Raw genomic sequence first — 14,112 nt, 5'->3', positions numbered from 1 at the left:
CATCCTTACCAGTGGCTTCCCCACATGCGGAGAAGCCACTCGTTAAGGAGCAGCACCCCACAGAACCCACACAGCCAGGGGAATAAGGTGACATAGTGTCTCCTCCTTTACCCACCTCCTCCCAACCATATGGGGTTTAGAAAGAACTTAGTAAGCCCCTTGACCTTAATTGCTTTGGGGGTAGAATGGGTGGCCTGATTGGGGGCCCTCAGATCAGAGCTGTGGGGCAGATCTGAGGGGCTGTGCACAGCTCTAGCTTCCAACCTTCCTTGCTGCTGTACTACAACCCTGTCTTCTCAGTCAGACAGGTGGCCTGGGCAGCCCTCTGTAACTACTACTGTTCCATGCTTGGTTCCCCACTTGGAGAAACTGGTCTCTGAGGAAAGGAATCCTCCTTGGAATCAGACCACTATCCTCTCTTAAGACACCATCAACTGCATTTGGACCTTGGCTCTTTTTCTACCTGCACTGATCTCCTGAGGCTGCATGCCTCTGGCTGCACCAGGTCATGATAGGTTAGAAAAGCAGGAAAGGGGAAATGGGCTCCTGGACCAAGAGCAATGTGATATGCCATTGTCCCCGGAGCCTGTTTACTCATCTGCTCCTGCATACCTGAGTTGACCCAAAAGAGTGTGGCCCAGGCTGATGCAAATACTGATCAACCCAAGAACAGCTTTTGCCACAGCAGTGGCAAAGAGCATCCCAGGAGAACAAAGCTGCAGGTACCCAGGGCTAAACAGGAAATGCATATAGTGCAGGAACTTGGGGCCACCCCATGAAGCTGAATGTTGGAAGAATCAGCATAGGTGCAGAGAAAGTCCTTCTCTGCACACTGCATAAACTATGGAATTGACTACAGCAGGATATAGTGATGGCCAACCACTTGGATGGTTTTAAAAGAGGATTAAATACAAAGAGCATCAATGGCTTCTATCAATGAAGGTGATTTGTTCTATCTTCACTGTCAAAGGCAGTATGCATCTGAATTCCAGTTGCTGGTCAGGGCAGGTAGGGAGTGTGTGTCCTCAGTGGGAAAAGTCTGCTGGATTCAATGGGCCCCCTTTGGCCTGATCCAGCAATGAGGTTCTCCTGATGTTCAATGGCAGAGCACCTGCTTTGTATGTAGAAAGTCCCAGGTTCAATATCCGGCATCACCAGGTGGAGCTGGGAACTCAGGATAGCCACTGCTAGTCAGTGCAGACAGTCTTAAGCTAGATGGTGGCAGCCAGGTTCGGTCTTATGTTTTTAGTGTTTGATGTTGTATTTGTGTGTTTTTTTCCTATTTTTTGTTGGGAGGCACCCAGAGTGGCTGGAGCAATCCAGTCATGTGGGTGACATGTAAATAAATTATATTAGTAGTAGTATTAGTATTACTGTTATTGTTATTATGCTATTCTCATATAAATTGGGGGCAGGTGCTGTCTGTTTTTTACATGAACGGATGTGAATGCTTCCTCCTCCCTTTCCACTTTGGGTTTCGTTGGTCAGGGGAAGTGTGCCAGTTTAGCTGGATCCTGCAGGGTTCAGGTTCTTATGTTCTTATCAGAACATTACAAAATACAGCTTTTAAGAAAGGAACAGCACACCAGGATCCCTTGTAAGAAAACAGCTTATAATGTCAAACACAGTGACTCTGATTTTTAAAGGGCAACTTCCTTTGAGCAATTTTGTATTCTTTGCATGACTCAGTAACAGGAATGTTATGGTGATTTAACTGACAATGGATATACCATTTTAAGGATTTAGTCCTGATGAAGAGCAGCGCTGGAAACACTTAGGACAGCATTTACTCCCTGAATAAGCCCTTGGAGAGTCCCTGCAGCTTTGTTCTTTTGTGATATGCAAATACTAACAACGGGAATTATAGCACCAGGGTGTAAAGTCCTGTCACCCTGACTGCTGCCTTGCCAAGTCCCTTGCAAAGCTCAAGTTCAGCTTTGTCCTTCTGCAGACTGTCTGTCTGAGATAACTCAGGCCAGGCTTACATAACCCCTGACAAATGGACTGGCACTCATCTATGAATAGATAAAGGAATTTTTGCAACACCAGCAGGAGCAGTGGCCAGCATGCCAAGGCCACCGCAGGAAGAAACAGCAGCATTCAGGGAGCAGAAAGAAGAAGGAAAACAAACCAACAGAAGAGAGGCAAGGAGTCTTACGTGGAGAAGGCATTGTTCTGCTTCTCGCATCGGATCCCCTTGCAATTGTTGGGTTCTTCCGAGGCACTGGTCTCGTAATAGAAATAAAGCTGGTTCAGTCCATTGGCGAAAGCCAGCAGCACCAGGCAGTAAATAAATAGGAACTTGAGAATATCTAGCAGCATACGTCCCAGAGAGATCTGCAGGGGTCCCAGGTGAGAGTTTGCTGTAAACAGGGAGATGAGACGCAAGGAGCTTAAAATGTTTGATATTGCAAAGAGGGCTTCTGCAATGAGGGTGGGGTGCCACATTTCCCACTCCTGCCTTGGACGGGAACCATTGTACTGCAAGAAATAATAGGGAAGGGGGGGAAAGGAATACAGGTGAATTATTGCAGTCAACACTTCAAATGACATCATTTCACTTTTCAGAACATTATCCACACACGTACACATGCATTCTAAATTTCACTGAGTAGAAGGTGCTACTCTTGCAGGGGATCACTGGTACCTGATGCTCTTTGGGACTTGTCTGGTGAAAGGCATAGAGGTCAACAACAATAGGTGGATCCAGAGCCAAAGACAGCCAGAAGAAATTAATTCTAGTTTTGTCCCCATCCTGCTCCTCTCTGTTGAGTTCCACAAAGGATAGCATTGAGACTATGGAGGAAGAGAAAGCTGACAGCCAGTGCCACCCTCTGGATGTGTTGCAAGGAGGAAGCTGGGCAGCTGGGGGTTGGCTGAGGGTAGATTGAGCTTGGTAAGGCAGTGCCCAATTTTCCTAACAACCAGCCTTCACTGCAGGAGAGTCTACCCCCTATTTCATTAGGGAGAATGAGGCAAGGGATTGAAAATAAAACTGCCAGTATCATAACGCTATTGTACAAATCTACAGTGAGGCCACACTTGGAACAATAAAGGCTCCCCCCATACTTCCTTTTGTGCCTAGAAAGCGTGGGCAAAAGCTAAATGTGGATGAGCCCTATATCTACAGTTCTGGAGTAGAGAAAGTGGGGAGAGAGAGAAAAATTCTCCTTCTCTCATAATATGAACTTGTGGACATCCAATGATACTGATGTTGGGAGAGTCAGGATGGACAAAAGTAAGTACTCCATCCCATAGTGCAGTTATTCAGTTGTTGTATGGCTTTGAAAGAGTATTAGACAAATCTGTGGGGGAGAAGGCTCTTGGGACTCTCTCAAACCATGCCCTTCCCTTAGCCAAACTCTTTCACCTTCCTTGAGTGCTTTTGCCAGGCTTTGTCTTTGAACTATGGTGCCTTTTGGTTGCATGGATGGAGGAGGCGCATGCATGTAGAATTCTCTTGTTTTTGTGTGGCTGGAATGTACAAAAGGTAATGATCTCATCTACTGCTTTGCCCACTGTTTGCCTCTCCCTCTGCATACCACTAGCATGCAGCCCCCCCCAATAAGGTTGCCCGGGACAGAATGTGGCCCTAGAAGATAGAATTTATTCCAGGAAAAAGACAAAGTAGCAAACTTTCCAGTTGGATGTACTGATCTGTTTACAGTAGCTCCACATGACTCCCATCAGCTATATGAATGGGCAAAGGCTATGGGATGTGAAGCACAAGGTGCATCAGAGGAGCCCCTGCAGTTTCACAAAAGATTATGGGGAACCAATAGCATACAGCCAAAGAGTTCTGGCTGAGCATGTTCTACAGCAGCAAAAGGACAGCTCTCAGGTGATGCAGCACCAGCCTTCTTGGGCTCACCTCCTTGGATTCATCCTAGGCAGAAGATATTGTTAAGGGTTTGTGGGTGCCTGGATTTAGCAAGTGCTAGAATTTAATCTTTGACCAAACTGTGGGAGGCAGTGGAAGATAGGAGTGCCTGGCGTGCTCTGGTCCATGGGGTCATGAAGAGTCAGACACGACTAAACGACTAAACAACAATAAGAATTTAATCACTGCTTGGAGAGTTGAACTGGAAATCAGACCCTTAATAGCTGGAGGCTCAGCTTCCTGTGTCCAGGCCAGCCTGATAATGTCTGAGTCCTTAAGCAAAAAAAGGGCAGAGAGATGAGCAATTAGCAAAGCAGAAATCCTGTGACAGCTGGAAAATGGTTGAAGACCCTCCCAGAGCTAGGAGTTGAGTAGAACTCCCTGAGTAGAAGAAAAAGGCTAGGAGGAGAGTTTCAAGATTGCAGTTTGCCCTGCTGTGCTCTACAGGAAAAGATTTTCAGTTGGTAAGCAGTGGAGAAGCAATCTAGGTAGCTGCCTAGTGCACAGTTAGGAGTTATATGAGCAGGAAAGCCAGGGCAGCAGGCAGGATGTCTGATGTCTGTTTGAACTCAGGACGACACCTACGGGAGAAGCTGAAAGCTTCCAATTCATTATAGACCCAGGCTTATATATATGTAAATAAATGTCCTTGGGGAGCCTTCATTCTTCCATTCTGTGGACATGACCAAGCCAGAATAGATGTTGCTGAGACAGGAATACGGACATTCTGGGAATGTGGGCTTGGGAGAGCACATCTTTGTTTGAGACTCTGTGTTGCCATGTGATGCCCAAAATGTTCCTGATGCAGCACATGTGGAAAGTAACAAGGTGTTCCTGGCGGGTGTTAGTTGCCCACATCTCACTACCATAAAGGCCTGTGAGTGAGGTGCACCTGAAGCCAAAATGGGGGGAGAAGCAGCAACAGTCCTGGAAGAAATAAAGCTGATGATAGAACAGCAGAGACGGCAGCTTGAGCAAATGATCCAGTGGCAAGGGCAGGTGTCCAACAAAATGGAACAGAACCAGCAGTTTGATAGTACAGACCAGTTGCTGGCAAAGTCGTGAAAAAGCCTCCATGGCTAAGAAAGTGTGACTCGCCTTGTCTGGGGAGATGCAGTCAGTAGGTGAAGGGGGAAAGATGATGCCTTGGGGACGAGGAAGTGCTGCTAATTTTCCATGGGAAAAGGGGGTGCAGGAGGAAAGTGTTACGGAGAAGAGCTGTCTGGCTGGAAATCAAGAGCTGCTTCTGATTGATTTCTCTGCTCCCTGGGAGCCTGTTGTGGAAGAAGATGAATTGGATGTGCATGTGGATACCCAAAAAGTCCAGCTGGTTCTTGAGGATGTGCCAGAAGAAGAGGTGCTGCAGGGGTAATTGTGCCTGATGAAATGGCTGTGTTTCCTTCAGTGGAGAACACCAAGGAGCAGTAGAGGGTGGTATGCATGCACCACCAGTAGTAGGTAGCTCCTGCTGATTTGGCTTCTGTTGAATTTTTGAGATAAAATCCCCCAGTGATTTTGCCCATTGGGTGACACACCATTGGGTATGTCAAGATGGTATTGTGGGTTAGGGACCTGTTCCTGTACTGGCTACAGAAGCCAAGGTCACCCAGGATCCCATGATTTTGAGGGTTAAGAGCAGCCAAGAGGGCTACTTGTCTTTGTTTGTCCCCACAAAGTGCTCCAGAAAAGCTGGGGAGTAAACAGAGAGTGGAATTTTGGCCACCAACTTGGGGGGCCTGGGCCAATGGGTTCTTGAGAAGGTTCCCTTAGACAATGACTTGGAGCAGGACTTTGATCTGCAGGTTGGGTTGGGGGGTGAAGTGGACTGGGCCAAAGGGGGGTGGGGAGGAGGATGAAGCTGGATTCCCAGTGACTACAATTCCCATCAGCCCCAACCAAAATGGCTGTGCTGGCTAAGGCAAATGGGAGTTCAAAGCATCTAGAGGGCACCAAATTAGCAAAATGTGCTCTATAATGTAAGACACATCCATTGCCTAGTTATTGGGCTTTGCCCAAGCCTCAGACCAAGGGGCTGAGTTGAGTCCCAGAGCATTTGGGGAAAGCTACTAGAGGTATTTAAGCAGGGCTTTGTGGTGGAATACTTTGAGCCTGGTGGTAGGACCGAGGAAAGAGGTGCTCAGTGGGTTTTGATGAGTCTGGGCCTAAAGCCTACTAGATAGCATCATCAGAAGTGTACAGAGTGAGGGGAAGTGAGGAATATCTTTGCCCCTTGCTTTTTTGGGCAACTGGCCTTAAGCCAAGCAAGTAAACTAACAAAACAAAAAACAAATTAGCCAAGCAAAATAGCAAACCAATGGTGTTTGCTTTATGTGGTGTGGCAAATATGAAACCCCATGGCACACTCTGCCTCATGTTCTAGACAATATGTTTCTATAGTATCCTCCAGGTGTTGTGCACTACAACTTCCATCAGCCCCAGCCATGTCAGGATGATAGGAGATGTAGTCCAACAGCACCTGGAGGGCAGCATGTTTGGTCTGCCCCTGCTGTATGACATCCAAGTGATTTTGAAATTGCAGGTCTTTTTCATCACTGTGTCATTTTGTGAGACAGCTTCAGGTTGAACCTAGTGGTAATGGTGCATGCAAGAGGAAAATAATGTGGCTTGCTTGCTGGTGTTACACTGAGGAGTTATTTTGCTGCATGGCTCCATGCAATAAAAACCAACAGTAAATACTTGTTGCTTGCCTCTTAAATTGGAGTTGTGTCTGTACGTTTGCAGGCTACATAAATAGAATTTTCATGCTTTTGGAAAAAATGTCATAAATTAAACTGGTTTATAGAAACCAAGGATTGTGTAAAGCTTCTTTTCTTTTTTTAAAAAAGGATAATTTTTCCCGAAGTACAGAGGTACTGAAGTCCTGCACAAATGCCTTTCTGCATGGCTTCTGATTGCTTCTGACATTTCAAACTGTTCTAGACATCCACGAGCGTCACGGAGAGACTCAGTCAACTTGATTTGTGGAAAGCCCTTACAATGCTCATGTTTAACTCTTCACTAGACCTTTAACTGGAAGCTATGAGTGTAGAGTTTGCCTGGAAAACAGCTGCCCAAGGGAAGCAGTGGGTGCCAGATATGGCTTAGCTTCTTTGACAAACTCCCACAATGCATGAGGCTCTTTGCCAACATTTGTGCTGAAGCCCCTGAGAAGAATAACTTGACAAAGTAATTTAATTGGCCAGATCTATATCATTCAGCATCTTCAAGGGCAAATTCGAACTGGGTCATTAAAAAAAATCAAAAATCAATGATGCATCCTTCTCTTGTCCTGTATAGCAATTCTGGCCATCTTGTGCCAAATCATTAAAGGCAGCTTTCCAAATACTAGTGAATGTCAAAGTGGCTTGCACACGGTGTGCTCTCACCTGGAAGCCCTTCCTGCTAGGCTGCCGATCTCTGCCACATGAGGTACTAGTTGTGCAGATTTAAGGGAGCATGCCTGGTTTGGCCACACTGGGCATGGAGCCTTGGGGTAGCTGCAGGGAGTGGCATAACTATGAGGTAGAATGGAAGGCAAAATGTAGGGGGCTCCAAGTTTTGGCATTGCAGAGGGTGCCGCTGAAATTTGAGACCGTAAGGTCCACCACTGTTGCTCACTGTTGAAACAGTGATATTTTGCATGTGTCCAATGATGCAACATGCCTCATGAGAAAGTGGTTTGATGACCTTTGGGTATTGTTGAACTCTAACTCCCATTAGTCCCAGCCAGCATGGTCAATGTCTAGGGATGTTGAGTGTCCTGCTTTGCAAATGGCTGTCAAGAGGGCAGTCTTTAATTGCAAGGAGTCCTCTATTTTGGGACACAATGGCTATAGTTTACCTAGAGGTGGTGTGCCTCTGAAGAGCTCATTTTTCTCCAAGAATTCTCAAAGATTACAGACAAAGGCTGTGAGATTACATTCACAGGCTCCTTTAGTACCCTTGGGTGCAGCTCACAAGGTCTTGCAGATTTGAAGTAGCTAGGTGTTCCTTTACCACCTCTCTTCCTATCTAGGGCTGCAGCTCCCTCCTTGCATAGTTTATTCTGTTATCACCGGGTTGGGCACTGCTTTCCTTTGGTGAAGAAAGAGGCAAAGCAGGTGTTGAGCAGTTCACCCTTCTCTCTGTCGCCCAATAGCTTTTCTCCTCTTCTTCACACATTTATTTACTTATTTACTTAGGACACCAGTGAAAGAGTCCCCAGAGAGGTTTTGAAGACTCGGCAAAAGAAAGGAACAGGCCAAAATTAAGCCAATAGAAAACCCTGACATATTTCAAGTTTTGTTCTCTTCCTCAGAGGACACGTCTTTATCTGGATGCTGCAGGTTTTGTACAGGCTTCTCTGAAAACCCTGAAGCAAGGATTGATGTGTGAAGAGCAGAGCTCTGGTACCCAAGAGCTTGGTTCTGCTGTCAGCAGGGCCAGCCCACCCATGAGGCAAGGTGAGGAAACTGCCTCAGTTGGCAGGAACCACCAGGGCAGCAGATCTAAATGTAGATCTTTCTTTCTCTCCTGTCCCTTGTTTCTGATGTAGATCTTCCCTTACCCCTTCTTCCCTGGCAGAGAGGGGGGATGCCATTTTGAGGTCTGCTTCAGGTTCCAAAATGTCTTGGGCCATCCCTGGCTGTCACTCTGCATATGCACTTGAAGTATATGATTCCTTTGACTTTGCTCAGCAGGAAACTGTGCAGCAAGTGCATCCTCACTGCAAGCGCATGGAGGAAGGAAAATTTGGCATTGGAAATAGATTTCTTGTTATGGATGCGATCAAGAGGTGTGAGAACTCTGAGAATATTCTAATGTCTAATCATGCACCTGATTCTTTGCCAACTGCCAATTCAAGCATGAGCTACAATTTGGTCTTCATCGGCCATGGCAAGAACATAAGCCTTCTTCTGAGTAGCACTGGCCCACTGGAATTTCCTTTGGTGAAGCACTTTTACATCTGCTTCCCATCTGTCACTAAGGTCCAAATATGGCACGGACTTGAGACAATTTGGCCTTTATTGGCTCTTGCCGCTCACATTCACATACACACCCAGGACTGCCCAATCAATCTGCAGTGAGAAACGTGCATTGTCACACCAGCCATGACTCAGCAAATGCAACTACTGTTTTACAGCATCCCTTCTGTACAGGCTTGTCCACAATCAAATCAGGAAGCTGCTTTATACTGAGTCAGACCAATGGCCCATCTAGCTCAGTATTGCCTACAATGACCAGCAGAGGATCTCCAGGATTTCAGGCAGCCCTACCTGGAGATGCCAGGGATTGAATATGAGATCTTCTTGAGTGCAAAGCAGATGCTCTGCCACTGAGCTACAGCCCTGCAAAAAGCTATGAGGCTGCTTTATACTGAGACAGGTCATTGGTCCATCTAGCTCAGTTTTGTCTACTGACTGAGCTCTCCAGATTTTTGGGGAATGGAACATTCTATATGGAGATCTGGGACCTTTTGCATTTAAGGCAAATGTTCTGTGACTGAGCCATGGTCTTTCCATCCTCCGGCCCTCACACAATCCAAACACAGGTCATTTGCATCCAAGTGTACATGCACCCTTCCACCCCTGCCCTGCCCCATTTGATCTCAACATTTTAGTCTCCTGTAAGACTGCATTTGGCGCTCCAAGTCAAAAAACCAGTTTAGATGCTGACTGCCATTTTCATCCTGCAAATAAACCAATCTTTTCCTATGTTTAGGTCCAAAATTAGGATGTGGTGATTACTGCATAACACCTCATAAATAATTAAAACAAATAATGGCACAGTGCAATTGGCCCCCATGTCTTAGTATAATAGAATTGTAGAGCTGGAAAATGGGTCATCTAGTCCAACGCCCTGCAAAGCAACAGGTTCCACATAAAAGATGCCAAATGTCACACCTTTAGGGTAGCACATGTAACTCATGAATTCAAGTAACCCGTGAGCATGAATTCAAGTAACCCGTGACATGTACAGTAGCAGTCAATATGGAAGAGTGGCTGTGCTTACTTGATTTCCATCACTGGTGTCACTACACCTGACCAGGAGGGATAAGTGGTGGGATGGTTGGTATGGTGCTAATGTGCAGGTGGAGTCAACCCTGCAGGTGTATTTGTACTGTTTCACCCTCCCAGCCAATATGCCCCTTCCCCTCTCCCTCCTGGAAATGTGCAGAGATGCCAGTGATAGGAGGTCAGGTGAGCACTGCCTTGACTTCTTAAGAGAGGTTGGTGCTCAAATTCCACAATTATCTAATAAATGTCGACTTGCATGGTTTCAGATCTCCCCTCTTTCTTTTGTGGCCTTTGATCTCTTGGTGCTGCAATCCTCTGATGTTTCATTGTTAAATTCTAAAACTGTTAAAATGCAGTTGTACCACTGCCCACCTTGCACCATCCATCATCAATACATGTAGATAGTGACACAGCTGCTTGGGATAGAAGAAAAATCCTTATTTGGGCACCTGGTACACAAGCAAGATACATTTCTGATGCATGTAACACTGGCTTCTTGAAAACCATGGTTTGCAAAGTGGGTGTTGGATAAGGAACTGGTTACTCATTCATCCTCACTTTCCAAGTCCACCCTAGCCATAGTTTATCATTTACAGCTGCATTTGATGGCAACCAAATTCACATTGCAGACCACAATACTATACATCTGAGAGTAAGTCCCACATACATCAGGATTACTTCTGAGCATACATGTATAGGATTCCACTTCTAATCAGGATTTGAAATCAGCATTTATTTGAACTGAGTTTGCAAACCCTGGTTAAGAGCTTGATGTGGTTAGTGCTAGTGCAGACAAGATGCTAAGAACCATGAATGAGGCCAATAATGGGTGGGGGGAGAAGTGAGTAGGTGTCAAAAAGTTCAAAGGGTGAAGAAGCAGACATCCCCAAGACTCCAGATATGCAAACAGGAAATGCCTGAACTTGATCATACCCCCAAATTGTAATGTAATAATAGAATCATAGAATTCACAGAGAATTTGATGTGTTCCAGCGGTTCTCAACCCGTGGGTCCCCAGATGTTGTTGGACTACAACTCCCATCATACCTGAGCTCTGGCCTTGCTTGCTAGGAATGATGGGAGTTGTAGTTCAACAACATCTGGGGACCCACAGGTTGGCAGGGAGAGAGAAAGAAAGAAAGCCATTATCTTGGAGAAGCCTGACACTAAAGCAGGAGTGACTAATGTTTTTTTGGGCCCAATGTCAAGAGTTGCAAAAGTGGATAGTTTAAAAAAAAAAAGATTTGAAGGGGATCACAAGACACTTTTGGCATTTACTTACACATGGAAGTGGTCAGTAAAAACATGTATTGTTATTTTTAAAGTAAGTGATTTTTAATTTAAAAATGACAAATGGGGGGAAGGCTATGGGGGAGCTACAAAAAAAACCCTTAAGAGCATAAATATGACTTGCAGGTCACAGGTTAGCCACCCCAGTGCTAACGAGTGCACACACACATGCTCCATGGTAATGATACCTTGACATATGCAACAATTTTCAGAGAGATCGTTGCCAGGTAGAGAGAGTTCATTGCAAAATCCATCAGGTTCCACCAGTCGTGAACATACTCATTGAAGCCTCCGTCCCACATTTCTTTGATTTCGCCCCAGATAAAACCTAAGGAAAGAGAGTTCATTTCCATGAGACACGTTCACTGGCCACCAAAGCAGAGTAAACAGGATGTTATGAAAACACTATTTAAAAACAGTGGCTCAGAAGCAAGATTCAGTGATCCCCTCTTGCCACTCCTTTGTTTCTGAAAAAACATAATGATGCTGCTTTTAAGTAGTCTGCTCTGACAGGATGTGAAATATGGCTTGATGTGGAAGGACTAGTACAAGCATAAGTAGCTGAGCTGCCGCTTCAAATGGAAAAGGCTTAAAAGCCCCTGGAAGAAGCGTCCATTTAACCGTTTTTATATTAAGATGGAAGTGCAGCAAGAGCAGTTTGCTTTGAGAAAATTCAGTTTAACTTTGAAAAAGGCTATTTGGAGGTGGGGGGGAGGTATCTCTTTCCTTTTTTATTAGAGACAGTCTCTTTCCTAAGTTGTTAGAGACTGTTCATGCCACCCCTCTTGACCCAAGCATAATAGTGGCTTTTGATTTCCCCATTTTGGCATTCAGGCTGCGCACTGGAGACGTGACAGTGGACCATGCTGAAGCGAGCCTTTGGTGCTTGGTTCCTGCAACTGAGTCATTGTCCCTTCTCTTGGTAAAGCCTCTGCAAGCTAAGACCTTAAAGAGTTTCTGCCAGTTAAAGAGGGACAGTGGACGGTGAGATGGGCCAGTTCAGTGAGCCAGCTCTGTGTAACGTAGCTTTACACACCATCCATATCTGTGTGTCCATTTATATCCCTTTTCAGCCCCATCAAATTCCATGCAGAGTCAATGCAAAGAGGGAGACTGGGACTACTCATCAGCCTCCCTGACTTTCATGCACTAATTTTTTTGTGTGCAAATTATTATATAGCTCCGTAGTACAGCGTCTGCTTTGCATGCAGGAGGTCCGTGGTTCAATTCCTGGTATCTCCGGGAAGGACTGGGAATGTCCCTGGCCTGGATAGACCAAATAGGCAGCCTCCTGTGTTCCTAAATGGAATGTCTGCTCACCCTCCAAACATTGATTCTGCTTAGAATTTGAAGACCCAAAAAGGGGCTGATATGATGTGCCACTACCAGTTTATTGTTTTTTATCCTATCACTACAGGCCTGAATATGCATTAATTGAGCTTTATCAAAATATAATATCAATTCTATCTACATTCGCCCAGCAAGAAAAAACAATGAACAAGACAAGCAAATGAAACGAAAAGAAAAGGCACCCAGCCATGTTGGACCCTTCCATTTCCTTATGGTCACTAAACAACAGGGAAAGAGAGTTGAATCAATGAGAGGCATCCATTGCACTTGTTCCATTTGTGCAATGATTTTTGCTTGCCCTGTGAAACTTTGCATGCTCTCCTCCCTCTGTGTACCCTTGCCCTCTACGGATCTGCTCCAGAGGGTTGGGGGAGCCCCCCAGAACAGACCCGAGGAGCATGTGGCAGGGCAGAGGGAGGTGAGAAGGTTCATTGTACAAATGTAGATCCTTGTACTAATGAAACTTCTTTGGATGCATCCTGGCCTCATGAAAACTTAACAAAATCTTATCTTTCAGTTTCTTTTGAACTGTGATTTCAGTATCATCATCTTGCTGAGACTGGTTAAGGAATGTTTTATTTTTCTACCAAAATCTTCTTCTTCTTTTGCCTGTTCAAACAAATCAGTGGAGTGGATTCTGATGAAGAACCCCATATGTTACATTCACTGCGAGTAATCATTGTTAGAATTGTTACTATAGTTACTGCCATGCCGTCTGCATGGAACGTGACTGTTCTTTCCGTTTGTCTCCCTCCTTTTTTAGAAGGAGGCATTTCATATTTTCTCCCCCTCCCCCCTTTTAAAGAAGGAAATACTTTTTTTTTGCTATGAAACAATGCCTTCCCTCCGCAATTTAACCAAGAGCCCCACTATATCTTTCTTTTTGGAGACAAACACAACCTGTTAAAGCAAGATTCAGGTAGGCAGCCGTGTTGGTCTGACACAGTCGAAATAAATTAAAAAATTAAAAAAATGTCGAGTAGCACCTTAGAGACCAACTAAGTTTGTTCTGGGTATAAGCTTTTGTGTGCATGAACAAACCTAGTTGGTCTCTAAGGTGCTTTGCTGTTGTTGTTTAGTCGTTTAGTCGTGTCCGACTCTTTGTGACCCCATGGACCAGAGCATGCCAGGCACTCCTGTCTTCCACTGCCTCCCGCAGTTTGGTCAGACTCATGATGGTAGCTTCGAGAACACTGTCCAAGCATCTCGTCCTCTGTTGTCCCCTTCTCCTTGTGCCCTCCATCTTTCCCAACATCAGGGTCTTTTCTAGGGAGTCTTCTCTTCTCATGAGGTGACCAAGGTATTGGAGCCTCAGCTTCAGGATCTGTCCTTCCAGTGAGCACTCAGAGCTGATTTCCTTAAGAATGGATAGGTTTGATCTTCTTGCAGTCCATGGGACTCTCAAAAGTCTTCTCCAGCACTATAATTCAAAAGCATCCATTCTTCGACGATCAGCCTTCTTTATGGTCCAGCTCTCACTTCCATATATCACTACTGGGAAAACCATAGCTTTAACTATACAGACTTTTGTTGGCAAGGTGATGTCTCTGCTTTTTAAGATGCTGTCTAGGTTTGTCATTGCTTATCTCCCAAGAA

At 45.3% G+C, this 14,112-nt stretch overlaps 1 protein-coding gene across 6 annotated transcripts in view; it reads right to left on the bottom strand.

Annotated features, from left to right (window-relative positions):
• The window catches only part of TRPC5 (transient receptor potential cation channel subfamily C member 5), a 175,064-nt gene that overhangs the window by 38,825 nt on the left and 122,127 nt on the right, over window positions 1-14,112 (bottom strand). For all 6 annotated transcript variants that reach the window (XM_081897335.1, XM_081897336.1, XM_081897334.1 and 3 more), the window contains 2 exons: window positions 11,355-11,494; window positions 2,159-2,481 (listed from right to left, as the gene is read on the bottom strand). In XM_081897335.1, coding sequence (XP_081753461.1) covers window positions 2,159-2,481; window positions 11,355-11,494 — 463 coding nt within the window. The remainder of the gene's footprint in view (window positions 1-2,158; window positions 2,482-11,354; window positions 11,495-14,112) is intronic.

Source organism: Podarcis melisellensis (genome assembly GCF_964234715.1).
Source record: "Podarcis melisellensis genome assembly, chromosome: Z".
Classification (NCBI taxonomy): domain Eukaryota; kingdom Metazoa; phylum Chordata; class Lepidosauria; order Squamata; family Lacertidae; genus Podarcis; species Podarcis melisellensis.
This window is presented reverse-complemented; position numbering and strand designations above follow the sequence as displayed.